We start from the raw sequence: 21841 nt of genomic DNA, 5'->3' as shown, positions 1-21841 counted from the left end.
GCCCCCGGCAGGAATTCGTGGACTAAGCAGCAGGCCTTGGCCGCGATCCCAGGAAAGAAGAGCAAGGGGCTTTCCACCTGCCCCAAGCATAACCCGGGATCGCAGGCCTCTCGGGTTCCAGCCCCTCGTGCCACGCCTCTTAAGTCCGCCACCTCCTCCTAGTCTTTTCCCCCGCCCCTCCCCTCACGCAGAACGGGCTCGCTCCCGCGCCGGGGCCGGGAGCACCGACCGGAGCCAGAGGCGGAGACGGAAGACCTTAGGGGCATTGCGCCGCGGGAGCGAGCGCGCAGGCGCTCTCTAGGATCCCGCGGCAGGCGCGAGTCTCAACTTGCAGCAGGCGGCGGGGTAAGGATTCCGGCCTGGGGTTCCGGACCGCTTGGTTACGGTGGGGAGGGACTGGGGACTCACGACACGTCGCTACTCTGCGCCGAATTGCGCGCCGCTGGCCACTCGGCTCCTAGCTGCTTTTCACTGAGAAAGACAGCGTCCTGGCTTCCCTAACCCAGCTTGCCGCTCCCTTGAGCGTGGGGTGGGGGAAGCGGTGATATGATAGTGGGGCTCCTTCGCTAGAGCGGCTTGGTCCCCTGTTTTTGAGGGTCTGGTCCGCTGGAGAAAGGTGGAGGGGGTGGCGCCGGGGGGTGGGGTGTTCCTTTTGCGAGATGTGTCACCTGGGTGGTGTGTACACCTTGGGGGAAGGAGCTTTCAGACTAAAAGGAACCGATTCGGCCCTGGGAAGTGGACGGCCGGCTTTTCTTACGTCGAGACGCGCTGTCCAGGCTAACTAAGCAGGACAGAACGCTCAGCTGCCAGCGGGGCAACTTCCTGGCTCTGTGGATGGGTTCGAAAGTTACCGTATTTTGCTTTACAGATGGGAAAGTTAATAAAGAACCCCTTTTACTGTACAAGAAGAGTCTCACATAATGTCCTTAACCATTAAGGACTCAGTAGAACCAGGTAACTTCCCATTTTACGCGTGAAGATCACCAGCAAATACAGGCCCTCCTTCTACAGGATGAGGTTAAAATCCAGATACACCCAACGTTAAACCCATCTTAAATTGAAATACGTTTAATACGCCTTAACCACCCAACGTGATAGCCTAGCCTACCTTAAACTTGCGCAGAACACTTATATTAGGCTAAAGTTGGACAATTAATGTTGAGTTTCATCTCAAGAGTAATTGTCTTCCCCTTCTCACCAGAAGCAAGAAGACACAGAGTTGGTTTTGTAGACACATGGGATGTGAAAACTCAATCCAAAAGACGCCGGCAATACAGTAGTGCACTGTGGAGTATGGATTGATTGCCTTTGTTATGGTTTGGCTCACAGGGAGCTGCAGGTGGGCTGGCTGTTGCTGCCCAGCATTAGGAGAATTGTGGAGCATGTCACTAGACCAGGAAAAGAGAAATTCAAAATTCCAGTATGGTTTCTACTGAATGCATATAGGATTCTCACTGTGGTAGTGTTGAAAATCCTAAGTCAAGCCCTGGCTGTTGTGACTCAGTGGATTGGGTGCCGGTGTGCCAACCCAAAGGTCGTCAGTTCGAAGCACGTGCCTGGGTTTCAGGCTGTGTCCCCAGTTAGGGGGCATTGGAGAGGCGATCTGTTCACATATCTCTCGCACATTGATGTTTCTTTACCTGTCTTTCTCCCTCCCTTCTCCTCTCTATAAATAAAATGTTAAAAAGAAAAAAAAGAGAAAATTCTAAATTGAACCATGGTGAGTCAGTGGGGGTGGGGGTGGTGTCAGCCTGTACTTTGTGAGTACCTGCTTTCTGTCAACCTTCTTATAAGTGCAGAGAACAAAGCAACACCCGGGACAGGAGGATCCCTCCCTGTTTGCATGGAGCATATTTATATTCTAGTTGACAAGAAAAAAAAAGTAATTTCCTTGTATACCTTTTTATTGGGGTATAACATGTACAAGATAATACTGTACACAGATGATAAGTCGTAACTTGTTGATTTATCATAAGCACATCTTTTATTCACCACTCAAGTCAAAAAACAATGTTCATAGCATTTTCTCCTAATAGTCTTTTTCCTGATTTCTACCTCCACAGATTAGTTTTGCCTTTTTAAGAGGCCTTCATAAGTGGAACCAAATCTATTTTATGGTGTCTAGCTTTTCTTAGAATTATGTTTGTGAGATTGTTTCATGTTGTGTAAAAATATAATTTCTGATGCTGAAAATAATTAGTAAGAAAATTAAAGAAGGTAATGGTACAAATAGTAAGAGCTGGAAACCTTTGTGGGGTGGTCAGGGGTGATCTCCTGAGAGAAGGACTTGAGGTATAACATGAAGGGGCAAAGACTGGGCAGTGAGTTGTGTTAAGAGTGTTCCAAGCAGAGGGAATAAATAGAAGTAGAAGGGCACTGAGGTGTGAATGAACCTGACAGGGTCTAGAGAGGAAGTAGTTGTGGGAAAGTGGAAGGAGATGAAATTGGAGAGGCAGGCAGGGGTCAGATCATAGAGGTCAGATTATATAGCTGGGGTATTTGGGTTTTATTCTAAGTGTAATGGACATCAGGAAGAGATGTTTTTGATATCTTTCAGTTTCTAACATGAGCCACTTGTGGAGGACGGGAAGGCCTATCCATTGTACTCATCAAAGAAACCCTATAAATGTGACAGTATTGGACAACTATTGGGAATTAACATGTTCAGAGACCAGATCTTCTTGCGTATTATCAGGATTTATATTAATTCAGACACAATATGCTTCCAGAATCAATTTAGAAGGCACTTTATAAATTAGTCATTTATTCTACACTAAAAGTACTCTTGTCAATTAGTCACTCAGCTTGTGTTTGAAACTGTTAAGAAGGAACTCAAGAAGCTCATTTCATGTTTGGATGGCTGTATTCATTTTTTTTAAATTTATTGATTTGAGAGAGAGAGAGGGAGGAATAGGTGAGAGAGAGAGGCAGACATTGATTTGTTGTTGCACTTATTTATGGATCATTGGTTGCTTCTTCTATGTACCCTGACCAGGAATTGAACCCACAACCTTGGTGTTGATACATGCTCTAGTTGAATGAGCTCTACCCAGCTGGGGTGGACAACTCTAATTGTTAGAAAAGATTTCCTAATAATTAATCAAAATACCTGTAACATTGGTTATCAGTTCTGGGTCCATACAGAACTGATAATTAATCATCTATTATCTGTTGCCTCCCTTTCACTTCATATGCAGTTGAGTTTTGTGGTTTGTTTTTTCACATTTAAGCGCAGGACTTTTTTTTAACAGCCGAATGTGGCAGAGAGTACCATCAAACTCTAGTCATAGAAGTCTTAGAAGCTCTGCTGGTGTTATCAAACACCCTGCCATTAATATAGCACACTCCCAACACTCAGAAGTCCACTGGCCAAGACAAGTGCAGGACTTTTGAATTTATTTTAATTTATCCCTGTCATGATTTCTGGAGTTAGATTTGGTTCATCATAGATGTTGTCCATATCTCTTTGGTTATGATTCTTTAGTACATCAGTTAGCTATCCCTTCCATCATTGTTTGATTAACAAACTTGATCAGCATGATATTAGTTAAGCATTATGTTCTTTAAGTTCATTGTGATTATTAAGTGTTATTGGTAGTTTATTGCTTCACGGGGAAGCACTTAAATATCATTACCTGGGGCTGTGGATAATTTATTTAAATTTGTCATATTAGTGATTTAAATTTCCAAGACAGAATATTTGTTAAGCTATATGTTCAAATCCAGGAATCAGCATTTCTAAAGTCAATAAATGTGATGTCTAAGCAAAAAGTAGAGTGTTGTATCGCAATTTTGGAGTATATAATGGAGAATGTTGATAAAAAGCATTTTTTGAGTTAGACTAAAAGAGAATTTGAATAGCTTGTAATGATGTTTAACCTTGTCAAACCCAGAATCAACATCAAAAACTGATTTAATTTTGATTTTTTCTCTTACTTTGCCTCTGTGATAAAAGTTCTAGTGAACAGTAAAATGATAAAAAATGGATGCAGTAGAAGGAAAGAAAGAGGGGATTTACACAGCCCAAATATGAGTGATATAGTTACATAGTTTACTAAACGCTATGTATCATTCTTCCTGACTGAGGTGCTAGACTTCATTAGTTCTAGAGTAAGAAAATAACTTTTGCCCATCTATTGATGGAATATGCTAATTTTCCCCAAATTTTCAGTTGATTTGTTTAATTGAATTTAAAAAATATATTTAAAAACTATGTCTTATGGTTAAAGTGACCTCATAGTTTTTTGTTTGTTTGTTTATTTTTGTTTTCAGATCCTAATTTATGGATTGGAAGTATTCTTTTTACTACGAATGGTATAGATGTGTTGACTGGAGATGTTCAGAAGTGGGGGAGAAGGCTTTGGGAGTGATCAGGGAAGTCTTTACTGAGGACATTGAAGTTAAACTGAACTTTGAAGAAGAGCCAGAATTTTTACAGGCAAAAGGAATTTGTTCCAACTTTTCTCAGGGAGCTGGGATGGGTTTTGAAAATCAGTTTGAACATAGGTGAAAATGTTTTAATGATCTATGTGCACTGGCCCACGAGTTTTCAAAGCTTTCTAATTTCAAAACCCCCATGGGGAAAAAGTGAAAAAAAGAAGAAGAAATATGTAAGTGGTTAATTGCATTTTACTGCTTTTTGTGTTTTTTTTTTAAAGAGTTGGGGCTATTCTTACTGGTTCTTGCAAAGGTTTATTCTCTAAGACGGGAAGTTGGTGTAGTTAGTGCGAGTATGTTTTGGAAGGAAAGAAGTAAAAAATCAAACTCCATAAATTACTTCAGTGGAAGACTTTCTCAAGTAAATAGAAAGATAAAATTCCTCTTTATTCCTGTTCCAAAGATAAATCACCCCTTTGTTTACCTTTGTGGTCTCATTTTTACGTGTAGGTGAACGTGTTCTGGATAGAACTGAGTGACCTACCATCTACATGCTGCTCTTGTTTTTCTACACTCAGAAATACTCGCTCGTAAGAGCAGATCCTTCCTCCATCTTTAGATACACTGAGTCCCATTTAACAGGGAGAGTTGTCTGTTGAGGACCTAGGAATAAGGGATTCAAAACCACCCCCTTTCCTCAGGGCCCCCCAATTCTCCACCTTTCTACTTGGTTTAATGGGTTTGTTGTTATAAGTACTATGCTCAGCTAAATCTTGATATCCTCTTCTTCTTCCCCACTGCAGGCTACTTCTTCATAGACATTAAAAAAAAAAAATCACTATTTAACTCTTTGGAAGCGAAGCATCACTTAAAATCCTCCCAAAATCCTAATTCCAAAGAACTGGCAACGTTCTGTGACCAAGAGAAGAAGTGACTGACTGCATGTTAAAAGTATCCTGGCTCTGGCCCTGTTTTTTCCTCCCTGTGTTTGAAGAAACATGGAGAAATGGTACTTGATGACAACTGTGGTCTTGATAGGACTGACAGTACGGTGGACAGTTTCTCTTAATTCTTATTCAGGTAACACATTTTTACTGTTTAAAAGATTGGTAAATACTCCTTTGGATAGTTTTTGTTTGTTTTTTTAAAATATTTTATTTATTTATTTTTAGACAGAGGGGAAGGGAAGGAGAAAGAGAGGGAGAGAAACAGCAATGTGTGGTTGCCTTTCACATGGCCCTCACTGGGGATCTGGCCTGCAACCCAGGCATGTATCCTGACTGGGAATTGAACCAGCGACCTTTAAGTTTGCAGCGGATGCCCACCCCACTAAGCTACACCAGTCAGGGCAAATGAGTTTTATTTCTTACTTTCTACTACTTACGTTTTTAACTTCTTTTCTTAATTTTTTTTTTTTTACTGCTAGTACCTTATTACAGTTTTGAATAGAAGTAGTGATTCAGGCATCTTTATCTTGTTCCTAATTTTAATGGGTGCCTTTAATTCATGATTAAGTATATTTTTGTTCTTTGTAGCATTGAACCAACCTTGCATTCCCAAAATAACCCTATTTGTACATTAGTACATGTTTTTGTTATTTGAAAGAAATGTGGAGATTTTTACTTTTACAAAAAAAGCTGTTTACTCTGTTTACTGTACTAATGTAGGTCTTTTGTAAAAATGGGGTAAGACGAATTTTTGGAAAGTGGGAGATACTGTTTTCTTTATGTCATTTCAGTTTATGAAACTTTTCATAGGAATGCTTTACTTTTGGATAGCAAGGAAAATCAAGTTTATCTTTTTTTTTTAAAGTATATTGCCACATTTTAGCATCTATGCTCTTGAATTGCCCAATAAGAAAGTCAACAGAATAAGATTACTTTTGGATTACTGTGTAAGTGTAGCTCTTATACATTAGTAGAATATTGATATCCATCTTTTGTAGGTAGTGACTTAGCATTTACATGTGAAGAACTCTGTGTCATGGAGGCTGGGAGAATTAATGAATAAGTATAACATGTGTGATTCCACTAAAATTTTTTTCCTTTATTAAATATAATACTTTTGGGAGTATACTTTGTTTTTGCTATGCTTATTTTAGTTTGCTTTAAAATTAAAAAAAAACTTACTGATTTTTTTGGGGGGGAGAGAGGTAGGGAGGGAGAGAAACATTGATGTGAAAGAGAAACATCAATCAGTTGCTTCCCATGCATGCCCGGACTAGGGATTAAACCCACAACCTAAGTATGTGCTCTTACTGGGAAATGAATCCACAACCTTTGGGTGCATTTTTTAAACATATATTTATGTATATATAAGGGGTATAAATATACATGCTACTTATATAATTAGTTTTTATAGACCTAAACATATTGAATAAATATTGCTTGTTGCTTTTAAACAAGCCATGGGAGGAAACAAATTCCGATTTTAGTATCGATTGCTTATCTTGCAGAGATTCACAATTCCTCTATACTTGATCCAAAGTGCTACCAGTGATTTTAGAGCAAACAGCAACACTTGAACCAATTTTAATAATTTTTTTATCCCCTCCTCCAAAGCTCTATTTGGCCGTTCAGGAGGAGAAAGTCATGGGGAATCTTTTTTATTTTTTCTTGCAAAATTATTGTTAATTATTGTTAAAGTATATCTGCATTCTGTTTAGTTGGTTAATTTCTCTCACCTTACCTATTGCCATTTGAAATGTTTCTTCTATTTTTTTAAAAAGACTTTATTTATTTTTAGATAGAGGGGAAGGGAGAGAGAAAGAGAGGGAGAGAAACATTGATCAGTTGCCTCTTGCACACCCCCACCTGGGGATCTGGCTCAAAACCCAGGCATGTGCCCTGACTGGGAATCAAACTAGTGACTTTTCTGTTCACAGGCTGGAGCTCAATCCACTGAGCCACGATAGCCAGGGCTGTAATGTTTCTTCTTACTTACCAGGAACATGTAAAAGGGGAATTTTATTCTGGAAAATTTTAGCCAGTTTTTCCTCTCTTAGAATGTTTAAAATTTTAATGTAAAGGCAAGGAGTGGGTATTGTTTTCAAAGAAACTACTTGTTTTTTTAATTCTAACAAAATTTTGAATAATTCAGCAGTTGACAAAATGAATATTTAAGTGGTGCTTAAGCCCATTTTCCTGAGAAAGAGACAAAATGGAAGCTTTGTAGATACATTAGTGTGTTTACTTTATGTACTTCTGAATCCCATGTAAATAAATTTGTAGAATTACTCATTGTGGGAGGAATTCTGCTTGCTTTTCCCTAGTGAAGCTCCCATAGGTACCGTTGGGTTGTCTTTCTGGGTTGCTTTAAGGGCACTTGAGCAGTTTTAAAAACTTAACTACTAATTTCATAGCAGTGTCAGCTGAATTTATTGAAGTAGGTCAGACTCTGGATAAAAACTTGTTTCTCAACCCTAAAGAGAGTCATTATCCATTCTTCTATTTGTGAGAGAATGGTAATAAATTCTTCCACATTTGACCACAGTCTAGAGCAATTTCAGAAAATCTAGAAAGCCAGATTTTTTCAAGTATCAGAAATTATTTAAAGTCCTCTCTGACTTTTATTATCCCAGTGGACCCAAAATAAACAAACAAAAACAAAACAAACAAAAAATAAAAATCAATTCCTTTCCCCTATACACAGTGATTGTATTTCTAAAAATAGGAACAAATACACCCCTATAAACTATACGTACAAAAAAGTAATTAATTAAATGGGGAATTACTTCACACTTTAAAAAAATTGTTGTTTCTCCTCCCATGGCCCGTTCAGTTGATTAAGGAAGTTTTTAATGAAAGTATGTACTATCTGCCTAGCAATATGTTTCCTTTGAGCTCTGAAAAACCCTAGAAACTAAATAGTATAGTCATGAGACAAAATATACGAGACTGAAAATGTAAGTATCTTGAGAAGTCAGTATTAATGATCAATATGTTTTTAATTTGTAAGGAGAATTTGGAATTTAAGATGATTTCTGCAGTTGGATATGAATTTATAGAAGAGATGTGTGAATAGGGAGTAGGCAGCATGAACAGAGGCTTGGGATTTCACTGTCAGACAGCAACTTAAACATGTTTTTGGGCAAGAATCAATATACAGGCAAAGTAGCTGTGGCATAATTAACTGGTCTACCATCACAAATTGTTCAAGGTGGATAATCAGCAACTTAAATCTTCTGAATTTAAAAAGGACATAGGTTTTTAGGAAACTGTGTTCTTTTCCTTTACCTATACTACCTCTATAATTTAGAAAATTTTCACAAGGAAATAAAAATCTGATATACTAGAGTATATTGTTGTTTTGCTCTTTTTTCTTTTCACCTTAGGTGCTGGAAAACCCCCTATGTTTGGTGATTATGAAGCTCAGAGACACTGGCAAGAAATAACTTTTAATTTACCAGTCAAACAGTGGTATGAACAATTTTAACTTGATTTTCTTGTTTATCATAGTCATTAAAATAGATTATTTAAAGATATTTAAAAGGAAAATAATGCTACTGCTTTTTTTCATCTTGAGCGTCCTCATCTCCCTGTGGACTGACGTCGCATGTGTTACCTTGCATACTGCAGGCCCATTTTGAATGTCATACTCCTGAAAGTTACCTGTTTACTCAATTACCAGCTGGAATACGGTACTGAATTAGAACTTTGATGATGGAATGCCCTGTGCCTTAGAAGCTCTACTGGACATAAACAGTGGAAGTTGATGGGCTAAAAATATTTCCTCTGGAGGTTTTGCCCAGTGTCTCTGTTAGAGACGGATGACATGTAGAAAAGGAGTAGCTGAGGGATGAAGACTGTAGGTGCTACAGTCAGACCAGATCCTGGCTCTACTCTTTATATACGAGCAGTTTGACCTTTGGCAGTTCTTTAACTTTCTCTGCTACAGTTTTATCACTTGTAGAATGGAAATAATAGAATGCATTATTTCACTGGGTGCTTATGATGATTGAACAAAATGATACATGTAAAGCACTCAGACCAGTGTTAGCAATGTAATGAGCTCTCAATAAATGTTAGCTGTGGTTATATTGTCACAGAAATTCATGCTTGTATCATTTTTATTGCACATGTTCTGATAACAATTGAGGACATTATTTTTTGACCTTTTTGGATGCCTGGTAGATTATTTTATTAAAGACTGTACAAACTCTTCATATTGTTCTGTTGACTGCTTTGGTCAGATCCCCAGACACTGAGTTAACCAGTGAGCATCACTGTTCAGGTTATTAGTACATTCATAATATTTTTGTCTTGCTACTAGTTATTTTGTTTCCCCTGGTAGATTTTGAAGCTTTACTTGAACACTTTTAAGTATCTTTTTCAATCATTTCTCCTTTCTTGTTTATGCATTTCCATAAGAATAGGGAGCATAGTTGTTAACCCTACCCTTCTTTCTTCCCAGTCCAGCCAGTTCTCTGTTAGCATATACTGTTAGTATATATCCTTGTGTGCTTACAGCCTACTGTCAGTACCTCTTTTTAGTTATTTCCAGTGGATCTCAAGGATAAAGTAAATGAAAACTAGCGTTTGCCTTATAAGAAGCTGAAAACCAAATCAAATTGTAGTGATCAAAATGTAATTCTTGCATTTTTTTATGGTTTTCTATTGCTGTGTACATCCAATAGTTTTGAGACAAGCAATCAGAACTACTATTTTGCACTTACTTTGTGTCAGGAAGTGACTTAACAGCTTTACGTGTTTCACTCAATTCTTTGATGGCTCTCTCTGTGAGTTATGTATAATAAAACTTTATGCTGATGTGCCCTGTAGTAACGTGAATTTGGAAAGAACATAATTGGTGCCTGTCTTCTGGCAACCCCGTTTAGAGAGGTGGGCCCTGTGGTCTGCACTGTTGGCTGGCCCAGTTTTCCTGATTCAGGCTGTCTAAAGGGGCTCCAGCGAACATGGAGGTTCTTGGATTCACTGCCTCTTGGCTTCAGGTCTCAGCAAGATATAGGATCCAGGATTATTTATTCACATGGCCGTTGCTGCCACAGTGGACACCCACCCCCAGATAGTGCCATTCTTAGTACCTTGTGCCCAGATCTCTTTGCTGTCTAGCACACTTTGATCATTTTGTTAATCCCAGTTCCCTCCATGTAAACCTACATTTTATGTGACTGACATTAAGAAAATGAACATTAACAGACTTTGAATCATGATGAATGCTAATTTAAAAAGTTTTCTTAATCCCAAAGTAAGAGATTGTGGTGATGAGAAATTGTTACCCATTTGAAACAGGCTTATTATGAATGATGGTTTTATGTGAGTTATATAGTTTCATCTCCAATACTGTAAATTCTTATGACTGAGAAAATAAATTGGGTAGAAGAAGCTGACTAGTTATAATGGATATAATTAAGAAATCTATGTAAATTTCATTTTTATTTCTTGAGTCAAAGTAATTGTATATAGTTTCTTTCCATTGTGGCCATCTGGAGGAACACATTAGTTTATGAACATTAGCCCTAGTTTTCTTCCTTAATTCACAGAATCATTCCATGTTGGTTGACTTCTTTTCAAAGTCTCCTACTTGTTTCATGAAATATTTCTCTTTCCATATATGAATTTTTGTGTTCTTTGATATTCATTTTTTACTTCTCAAGGCTGTGATTTTGTATAGTTTCTTTTGTTAGACTATAAGAAGCAATTTGGTTTTTGTTGTTGCATATTTTCTTTCTTTTTCTTTTTAAGATTTTATTTATTTATTTTTAGAGAGAGAAGGGAGGGAGAGAGAGAGAAACATCAATGTGTGGTTGCTGGGGGTTATGGCCTGCAACCCAGGAATGTACCCTGGCTGGGAATCGAACCTGCAACACTTCGGTTTGCAGCCTGCGCTCAATCCACTGAGCTACGCCAGCCAGGGCTTTCTTTTTTTTAAGATTTTATTTATTTATTTTTAGAGAGGGAACGGAGGGAGAGGGAGAGAGAGAGAGAGAGAAACATCAATGTGCGATTGCTGGGGGTCATGGCCTGCAACCCAGGCATGTACCCTGACTAGGAATCGAACCTGTGACACTTTGGTTCACAGCCAAATCCACTGAGCTACGCCAGCCAGGGCTGCATATTTTCTTTTATACAAGTGTTTGTCTTTGGTTAAGTCTAGTAAGAGTTCAGTGATAAGTTCTGTTTTGTCTGGGACAGTCCTGGTTTGTGTGTGTTGTTACGGTTTAATTATTGATGGCTTCCTTGTTCACTCTCAGGAGTGTGTTGGTTTAGACAATAAATTAGTTATTGTACTCAATAACAACTTGTAATTATGAATTCACAAAAATTTTTAGAAGGGGAAAAGACAAGAAAGTTCAGTTGAAATTTTTAACTCATCTAACATATCTTTTCATTTTAATTAAATTAAATGAGATGAGATGTTAGATATAAGCCTATGTCTTGATTATTGATTAATGGCTTGATGTTTTTTCTTTTTTTCCCCTCCCCAGGTATTTTAACAGCAGTGATAATAATTTACTATATTGGGGATTGGATTATCCACCTCTTACAGCTTATCACAGTCTTTTGTGTGCATATGTGTAAGTTTTTCTTCCTTAATGTAAGTATTTATGTCCTTGGCAGATACAGTAAGGAACAGTGTGACCCAGCTTTGTTGGATAGAGGAGAGATTGTAGCTACCATTGTATTAAGTTTGTAAAGCACTGTACATTTACAATCGGGTTGTAAAAAGTTAATTATCAGAGTTTGAATATTTGCATGATTCCTTTGGAGGACAGACTAGAAAGAAAGGGGAAAAATTTAGCCCTGGCTGGGTGGCTCAATTGATTGAAGTGTCATCTCATACACCGAAAGGTTGTGGCTGGATTCCTGGTCAGGGCACCTACCTAGGTGCGTGTCTGATCCCTGGTTGGGGTGCGTGAGGGAGGCAAGTGATCCATGTTTCTCCCGCACATTGAGGTTTCTGTCTCTCTCTCTCCCTTCCTCTCTCTGTAAAATCAATAAACATAGCCTTGGGTAAGGATTAAAATAATAATAATAATAATAATAATAATAATAATAATAATAATAATAATGAAAAGGCGAAAATCTAGTGGAGTTGTTACCAGTTATGCATGGGTGACTGAGAAATATACTAATATGGTTAGTTGTGCATAGGAGTGCTTTTTTTTCTGGAATGGCCCAAAGTAAATGAAAAAATATGGGTCCAAATGGTATTCTGACTAACATGTAAAGTTAAAAACTAGAATTACTCTAGTGTTCCACTTGTGATTTAAGATTGGGATCGTAATCCCTTCTTTTACAGCAGTGGAGTAGTTTATAGATGATTAGGAACTCCCCTTTGTTGGAGAAACAGTTCTACTCTGTAGTGCTGCTTCATTTCAGACTTGAGGTGTGTGAGCAGAAATGTGAGGAGCTCCACAGTATCTTCTGAACTCATTTGTTTTACTCTTTCATGTTTTGTAAAAGTTAGCTTCTTGGACTAAAAACGAGTTGTCAGACTACGTGATAATCAGTTATATTTTGCAGTGTTCAGGGTAGCATAATGTAATTGAAACTTATTTTATCTTTAACAATTATGTTTAGTTTTATGCAATGATTTATGATTAATAGTTATTTATTATAGCTGATTGTTACACTAACTGAAAGGAATATAAATTATATGCATTTAATCTGACACATCGGATTATTTTTACACTGGAAGAATTGGAGCGATGGGGTTCTTAGTAACATGTTATTACAGGGTTTCGTTGGAAGGGAGCAGGGCAGACTGTTGTATAGCTTAAGTCAGCTTCACTTGATTAAATAAAAGGACCAAAGCGTAGGCCTTGACTCTGTTGCTTTATAGGAGCAGTGGCCACTTCTCAAAATAGATTCTTATGTCCTCAGATGTCCATGTTGCTAAAGGTGACAGGGAATTTAGTGAGTGCATGTGTATATGCTTTGATTTGCAGGGCGAAGATTATAAATCCAGACTGGATTGCTCTCCACACCTCGCGTGGATATGAGAGTGAGGCACACAAGCTCTTCATGCGTGCAACAGGTAAAAGAACAATAGGTATTGAGTGCAAAATTGGATTAAAATTTTTTTTGAACAAATTGTAAAGAGGTTTTATTATTGTTCCTACTTATTTTAAGACTGTACAACTATAATATACATATATGTGTAGATTGTATTTGTAAACTAAAAGAGGAAAAAGTAGAAAGGAATAATTCTGGGTGGTTTACATTTATCATCTCACTTAATAACTTGAACACCCAAATGAGGTAAATACTACTATTATCTTTATTTTAAGGTGAAGAAATGGAAGCACAGGTAAGTGAGATGAATAGCTCATTTGAGGTCAGATAGCTATAAAGTGAAGTTTTACTTGTTTAGGCTGTTACTTAATATCCTAGTTCCAAATCCCTTTAGTCTTTTCTTCTCCTTTTAAAATTTTTATTTATTTATTTTTGGACAGAGGGGAAGGGAAGGAGAAAGAAAGGGAAAGAAATATCAATGTGTGGTTGCCTGTTGCGTGCTTCCCACTGGGCACCTGGCCTGCAGCCCAGGCATGTGCCCTGACTGGGATTTGAATCCGGGGACCCTTTGGTTCCCAGCTGGCGCTCAATCCACTGAGCCACATTAGCCAAGGCCCTTTAGGCTTTTTCTTAAAGTAAACTTTACAGTTGTATCTCATTCATTGTGTTGCTATGCCTTGTTGCTAAATTAAATTATCCACTTATCAAATGTCTATGGAGAATTTATTGTGTTTGTTCTAAGAGTTGAAGGTAGTAAATTTAGGTTGCTTTAAAAGCTTTTACATGATTTTAAAAGTTTTACATGATGCCTTGTGTTAACAGAATTTACCCTGTTTGCTTTAGATTTTAATGCTAGCCTGGAACTTTTCCTTAATTAGCCTAAATTTAGTAGAGTTTGTTCTCTTTGTTACTCATCCAGGTGTGGAATCTCAGGCCCAAGAGATAATGCCTTGCCTGTCTTTCCCTCTCCCATAGTTACCTTTTCCCCACAATGCTTCCATTCTATCTGAACTGCATACTCACCACAGGATTACTTAGCTTTTGAACCAATACCTACATGGGGGGGCTCCCCCAAATAGGATTTTATTTATAAAAAATTGTGTATTTATTCTCACATCTTTAAACTTAAGTCACCTTCAAAGTACTCTCCATTTGATGCAAAACACCTATTGAGATGTTTTTTCCACTGCTCAAAACAGTTTTTAAACTTGTCGATTTTGATGCCTCTTAGTGCTTTTGCCATTTTTCTTTTCACCTTTCCCACTTGGCAATACATTTCCCTTCAAGGACTTTTAAATCTGGGGAAACAAAAACAAGTCACTTGGGGCAAAATTGGATGAATGAAGGGGCACAAGGGTCCTGCTGTTTTTGTTCTGTGCTGTGGGGAGGTGCACGCATAAATCACCCATCTTGAAATGGGCAAACACATTGAAAGAGTCTTCAAAAAAAAAAAAATTCACTGAAGCCCAGAGCAACCTCTCACAACAGTGTTGGCTGGTGCAGTGATACAGTGGGGTCCTAGAGCACACCTAGTGAGGGAATCCTGTATTACAAGGGGCTCGCCCTCCAGGAAATAATTCCAGTTTTCCTGTTTGTTTTGTTTTGTTTTTGGTTCCCCCTTGGATCTGCAGAGAACTCACAATTTTTTAAAATTTATTTATTTATTTTGGGTGTGAGTAGAGAGAGAAACAGTGATCTGTTGTTCCACTCATTTATGCATTCATTCACTGGTTGTTTCTTGCATGTGCTCTGACTGGAGATGGAACCCGCAACCTTGGCCTGTTGGGTTGACATTCTGACCAACTGAGCTACCTGGCCAGGGCAGGAATTCAATCTTTAGGGACTATTTTATTTTCAGAGAGCCTCAATAATTAAAAGTTTCCTTCTTATATTGATTCTCCACTAGTGATTTTACTTTCTGTTTCCTTGGGCTACATAGAACAAGTCTGATACGTTATGTGTATACTTAATACCCAAAGACATTTGAAGTCACCTTTTCCCCCAGGTTAGATGTTCTGAGATGCTTTAGTTATCTCTCAGATGACTAGTTTGTTGAATGCGATTACGGTTTTGAGGCCTTGGTCGTGCTCCTTGGAATATGTTTCAGTTTGCCAGTGTCATCCGAAATGTGGCATCTGGAGCAGAAAACAGATCACATGTCTCTAACACTGACAGTTTTCTATCATTTACCTTGTTCTGGACAGTGTTTTGTGTAGTACAAGAAAAAAATAGGCTCTTTGGATAGCTGTGTTATATTGTTGAAGAAATTAATGTACATTATTTGTTTTTCTTTGGTCTAAAAGGATTGGACATTTAGAATTATGAGGGGTTTTTTTGTAAAAACAGTTCTTAAGTTTCCTCCTCACCTGGGTCTCTCAAGTTCTTTATATGTATTAACTAGTAAAAGTTTATGTATTTTTAAGTAACATTTAAAAAAGATTCCTATGTATCGATTATCGAATTTGAGGTATCCACACCAGAAAATTTGGAATATACAGATATTTTTAAAAATGTTGTCTATCTTTATTTTCAGTAATCTTAATTGTTAAATCCAAGTCAGAGCAAAGAGAATTACTTTTGGATATAGCTAATTGATTTAATATATGAATTTGTTAGAGAAAAATAAGGAAAGAGACTGTGTAATACCATATCAGTGGAAATTTGGCAGGGGTGAAGGGAATAGAAAGGACTCCCATGTAAAGGACTTGTCCAGGGTGGGTGGGAACCTTGTGTGAACAGAATTCCCACTCAAAGTTGGAGAGAGGGAGACAGTTAATACATTATTATTGTGTATAGATCCTGACGGTCTCATAATTAACATCATTTGCTTGTTTTTTTTCAGTGTTAATTGCTGACTTGCTGATTTATATACCTGCAGTGGTTCTGTACTGTTGTTGTTTAAAAGAAATGTCAAGTAAGAAAAAGGTATGTTTTTAAAACAACCTGATATTTCATATCCGAAATTTTTTATTAGCTTAGCTATTTAGTATGGAGCTTAAGGAAGCCATGCTTTTGGGAATAAATACTAATACAGAATTGTTTATCTCTGTTAATTAATTTTCATTTATAAAACATCAACTTACCTTAATTATTTTAATGCCCAACTATAGTAATGAGGTGCACTGAATTCTAGAAGTTGTTTACTGCTGGATGGCACAGCATGTTGAATGTGCTGCTTAACAGGAACTCTGGGTTTGAGTCGGTGGGGAGTGAGAAGGACCACACTGACAGGCACCTGAAAAGCTGCTACATTGTCTCAGAGTCACAGTTAACCAGCGCTCCCTTTGGTGATTTTATGTATGATAGTCATTAGATTAACATCTCTGATCTGTGTATCTAAACGTGCTTTCTCTGACAAATACCTTTTAGTGATTTTCCCCTTTATACTGAGGTATCCTATCCATGAAGTATCACCTCCATGAAAACTGTAGTGTTTAGAGTTGTTTTTATAAAAATGAAATTTTTTGATAACTAGAAGGTAAGAGGGGGGACATTTGCAACTGTGTTAAATGAAACTACACTTTTACCCTGTTTGATTCAAGTAATGGGTTACTCTCCTAATTCACAATATTTTTATTTACAGGTTGCTAATGCATTATGCATACTGCTGTATCCAGGCCTTATTCTTATTGACTACGGACATTTTCAGTATCCTTTACTAATTTAGAAATTAAGTCAGATGCATACATATTATGAAATCTAGGCTCAATTTGTGTGATGTCATTCTGTGGTATCTATTAGGGTACTTGCTTATTATATAAACTATTTTCACAGTGATATATAAGAATCTCTTCACGAAGCTTTATTTAAATGGTAAAATAAAGATCTGTTAAAATTTTTCACACCACTTTGACTTGGTAACTGATTAGCTCTTCTGGAGAATAGGAGAAAAAGGGCCAAGTGTACTCATACTTTCCTAATTTGAAAAAGGTGCCACTCACCTCCTGTCTTTTGGAGCTGTTATCTGACACCAGCAAAGGAAGAACAATAGGGTAGTTTTCTCAGTTTTAAAACAAGATGTTTCTGTAACAGTTGTAGCTGGAAGCCTCAGGAAACAGACCGAAAGATTAAAATTTACTATGTGGATTTTATGTGTGATTTTGATAACTAAGATAAGGAACATTCAAGTAAACAAATCTTGGAGAAAAGTTGATAAAAATCTGTACCTGGCTCTACAGTTTATCATTTAGTGTCATTATCTGTCCCCCAAAAAGACATAGTTCACAGCTACATGATTGCTTAACTATGAGATTTCCTCTTGATGCCAATCCATTTTAGTTATAATAAAATTAATATGTGTGTCTGTTAAATGACTTGCAAAAGATAGTCAAATCTGTAGTTGTTTTTATCATATTTTTTAATCTGTCCACTTTCCTAATTGAGGTCTTTTTTTGGGTCTTTTTGGCATTGTAGGATCAGGGTTATTGGATACAAAATACTGATTTAAAGAAAAGAAAAGAAGTTGTTTTCAAGATTTTTAAAGCTATATTTACTTAGAAATGTAACACCAGTACAGAAAAGTGCACTGAAGGTAAATGTGCAGTGTAGCGAATTGGCAGACTATAACCTGTATCGAAAGCAGCGTCCTTCTAGTATCCAGCACCACACCTGTACACCTCCCGGGTCCTTCCGTCTCCTCCTTTCCCAAACGTGACCAAGTAATGATATTCTAGTTCAGTTCCCCCGCTTTTAGAACTTTGTATGAAAGAGACAGCACACTCGATATTCCTCTGTGTTTGTCATTTTGGGCTCATCATTTTGTCTGTGCGAGTTATTCATGTGGTTGTAGCAGCTGCAGTTTGCTCACTTACATTGGTTTATAATATTCCACTGCAAGAAAACACAGAATTCTACTACTAGTGGACATTTGGATTGCCTCCAGGTTTTAGCTGTGATGAATATGCTGCTATGAATTTTCTCATAAATGTCTCTGTACACATATAAATATATATTTTTATGAGTGGAATTGCTGAGTTACAGGGTGTGCACATGTTTCATTTTACGTATTCCCAAATGGTTTTGAAGTCTGCTATACTAATTAACACTACCATTCGCCACGGTGTGAAAGTTTTTAGGCGTTCTTCTTCACGAATCGTCAGTCATTTTCATTTTAACTTTCCAGGAAATCTCCTCTGTGATTTGAATCAAACTCTTGAAGCTTTGGGGGATTATGTCAGTTTATAGTGACACGTTTTTCAACCACTGTGTACTTTACTTTCCTCATTTGTAAAGTGGACATAATAATAACCCTTACTTTGTAAGCTTTCTGAGAATGGATTGAATTAATATTTGAAAAGCATTTGAAAAATACTAAGTACTGCGCTAAGTATTTATGGCTATCATTATCTGTTGTTACTGCGGCTGCTGTTGTCATTACTGTTTTTATTTTGGGCTCTGAAATAAATCAATTCAGGCATTAAGTGTTTTTGACAATTGTTTTGGATACTCTGTGGGTCATTCATGTTGAAGACTCGTGTTTTTCAGTTTTGGGAAATTCTCTTTGATAATTTTCTCACTTCACTCTTTCTTGAGCTTATGAGGTGTTAGGTTTTTTTCATCTCCATCTTCAGCATCTCTTTGTCTTTTTATGGTTTGGAAGATTATCTTTTCCCTATCTCTAACCCTTCCATTAAATTTCATTTGTTTTGTTAAGCATATCTTAAATTTCAGTTTACTTTTTTTTTGCTCACTGTTTTCTGAATTATTTCCATTCATCCAGCGTCAATATTTTCCCTGTTCATTTTGGTCTTAGGTTTTTTTCTTCAATGTTTATTTGATCCTAGAGTATCTGTCGTTATTTGAGAGTCAGGCAGAAGAAAACCTGCACTCGAGCTCTTTATTTGATCCACCGGAGGTGAAGTGGGCAGGGAACTGGCCTGTATGCTTTGGGATCCTTAAATTTCAGTGTGGAGGGCTCTGCACTATAGTGTTAACTTCCCCACTAGCCGTCCCAGAAGGTTTATTCTGTTTCTTTGGAGAAATAGTTCTTCTTTTGTTGCTTGGGGCAGGTGGGGCGTGGGAGGTGGTAAATGCTTTGGCTGCCACATTGTCTTTGCATGGGAGTGAGGTGGGATTTGATTTCTTCATCTAGGGATTTTCAGTTAATCCTCTTGTTTTCTTTTCAAAATATTACTCAAACCCTCTGACTACTTGGTGTTTGCAGAGTTCCCTAGGGGCTTGTAGGGTAGGTTGGTTCCTTGCTTGTCTAAGCTTCTTCTGTGCTTGTGGCTTCTTCCATCCTCTTCTATTTGTTACCACTTTCTGTCTTCTGGAAACGGGTTGAAATCTTGATTTGTTGTAACCCATCTTCCCGTTCTCTTTATGGCTGTGAATTTATACTTTTAAAAATTCCCTATCATTTTAAGGGGGCCTAGGGAAGAAAAGGAGGTAAACATTAGGGCTTAGCTCACCATTTTGAACTGAAATTTTAATTGTGATATTTTTTATTTCTTTATTTATTTTTAGAGAAGGAAGGGGAGGGGGAGAGAGAGAAACATCAATGTGTGGTTGCTGGGGGCCATGGCCTGCAACCTAGGTGTGTGCCCTGACTGGGAATCGAACCTGCGATGCCTGGTTCACAGCCTGCACTCAATCCACTGGGCTATGCCAGCCAGGGCTAATTATGATGTTTTAATATAACAATGCTATTAGTTTATAATCAAGAACATATATTAATTATATTGATGCATATTATTGAGGAATTATAGTGATACCGGTAAATTTTGTGTTTTTAAAAAACTTGAAGCATCATTTTATTCTCTAGATTTGGTATGTTATTTTAGTAATAACTGTGAAATAGTCTAGCAGAAACAAAGATACATGTTAACTATTTAGAGTCCTTTTAAATCTGCACAAATCAGTTACTCTAACAGCAGATTTAGGAGCTTCCAAGCAGGCGAACAGGTTGGGGTGTTTTTGCAATGGTGCACCTGGAGGGGCCGTAGAAGTGCCACGCCCCAGCCCCATACCTTGCCCTCTGCATCTTTCTGTTTGGTGGTTCCTGACTTATATCCTTTTGTAAAGAGCCTGGAACCTGGGGCTTGAACTAGGTTGCGCCCTGTGGATGAGAGGTGATGGCCAGCCAAGATGGCCAAGATTGCTTCATCAGATCCTTTTGACAGAGGTCTGGCTGAGATGGAGGCATAGGTAGAAACCCTTCGCTTCCTTGCACAACCAAAGGAGGATAACAACCAATCTAAAATCAATAAACAACCAGAAGTGCCAGAAAATCAAACTGCATGGAACTCTGACAACCAAGGACCTAAACAGCCAACCAGACCAACCAGACCAGTAAAGAACAAGATGGGGCAAATGGGAGGATGGAGAGGCAAAGCAGCGGACTGCGTTGGTGGGGCTGACTGAATGGGAAACTGAGCCTCAGAGCTGACTGTGGACTATGGTGGGGGTTGCTTTGGTGGGAGACACTCCTATTCTTACAGGAGGGTTCGTGGAAAGTGGGACTAGAGACCAGCAAGCAAGCTTCATTGTTCCCTCTTTGGCCCCTCCCATACAGACAGCACTGCAGAGCAGCAAAGAGGGTTGCTCCTCCCTGGTGAATACCTAAGGTCCCGCCCCCTTACAACTAAACAGGTGCCATGAGACAAAAAAACAGGGTTCAAATGAAAGAACAGAACAAAGCTCCAGAGAAAGAGCTAAGCAATGAGGAGATAGCCAACCTATCTGATGGAGAATTCAAAACCCTGGTAATCAAGATGATCACAGAACTGATTGACCTTGGTTGAAAATGAAAGAATAAATGAAGCCCACCCAAAGTGAAATAAAGCAAAATATTCAGGGAACCAACAGTGACAGGAAGGAAACCAGGACTCAAGTCAACGATTTGGAACAAAAGGAAGAAATAAACATCCGACCAGAACAGAATGAAGAAACAAGAATTCAAAAAAATGAAGAGAGGCTTAGGAACCTCTGGGACAACTTTAAACATTCCAGTATCTGAATTATAGGGGTGCCAGAAGGAGAAGAAGATGACCAAGAAATTGAAAACTTATTTGAGCAAATAATGAAAGAAAACGTTCCCAGTCTGGCAAAGGAAATAGACTTCCAGGAAGTCCAGAGAGTTCCAAAGAAGTTGGACCCAAAGAGGAACACATCAAGGCACATCATCATTAAGTTACCCAAGATTAAATATAAAGAGAGAATCTTAAAAGCAGCAATAGAAAAGGAGATAGTTACCTACAAAGGAGTTCCCATAAGACTCAGCTGATTTCTCAAAAGAAACCTGACAGGCAAGAAGGGACTGGAAAGAAGTATTTGAAGTCATGAAAGGCAAGGACCCACATCCAAGATGACTATCCAGCAAAGGTGTCATTTAGAATGGAAGGGCAGATAAAGTGCTTCCCAGATAAGGTCAAGTTAAAGGAGTTCATCATCACCAAGCCCTTATTATATGAAATGTTAAAGGGACTTAGATATCTAAGGAATTTAAGATAAAAACTATAAACAGTAAAATGACAAAAACTCACAAC

General features: G+C 38.0%; 1 protein-coding gene across 3 annotated transcripts in view; it reads left to right on the top strand.

Annotated features, from left to right (window-relative positions):
* The first annotated feature begins 217 nt into the window (after positions 1-217).
* Positions 218-21841, top strand: part of ALG6 (ALG6 alpha-1,3-glucosyltransferase) — a 38237-nt gene continuing 16613 nt past the window's right edge. The window contains exons 1-8 of one of the 3 annotated variants that reach the window (XM_045835455.1): positions 218-345; positions 4273-4610; positions 5181-5457; positions 8711-8795; positions 11825-11914; positions 13289-13377; positions 16198-16280; positions 16939-17003. In XM_045835455.1, the coding sequence (XP_045691411.1) occupies positions 5376-5457; positions 8711-8795; positions 11825-11914; positions 13289-13377; positions 16198-16280; positions 16939-17003 (494 nt within the window). In that variant the 5' untranslated portion in view covers positions 218-345; positions 4273-4610; positions 5181-5375. The remainder of the gene's footprint in view (positions 346-4272; positions 4611-5180; positions 5458-8710; positions 8796-11824; positions 11915-13288; positions 13378-16197; positions 16281-16938; positions 17004-21841) is intronic. The other 2 variants (XM_045835457.1, XM_045835456.1) reach the window with 2 other exon arrangements.

This window comes from Phyllostomus hastatus, unplaced genomic scaffold (assembly GCF_019186645.2).
Source record: "Phyllostomus hastatus isolate PE091 unplaced genomic scaffold, TTU_PhHast_1.1 phas_contig_209, whole genome shotgun sequence".
NCBI classification, from domain to species: Eukaryota; Metazoa; Chordata; class Mammalia; order Chiroptera; family Phyllostomidae; genus Phyllostomus; species Phyllostomus hastatus.
Note: the sequence above shows the minus strand (reverse complement) of the source record. Positions and strands in the feature narration are given on the sequence as shown.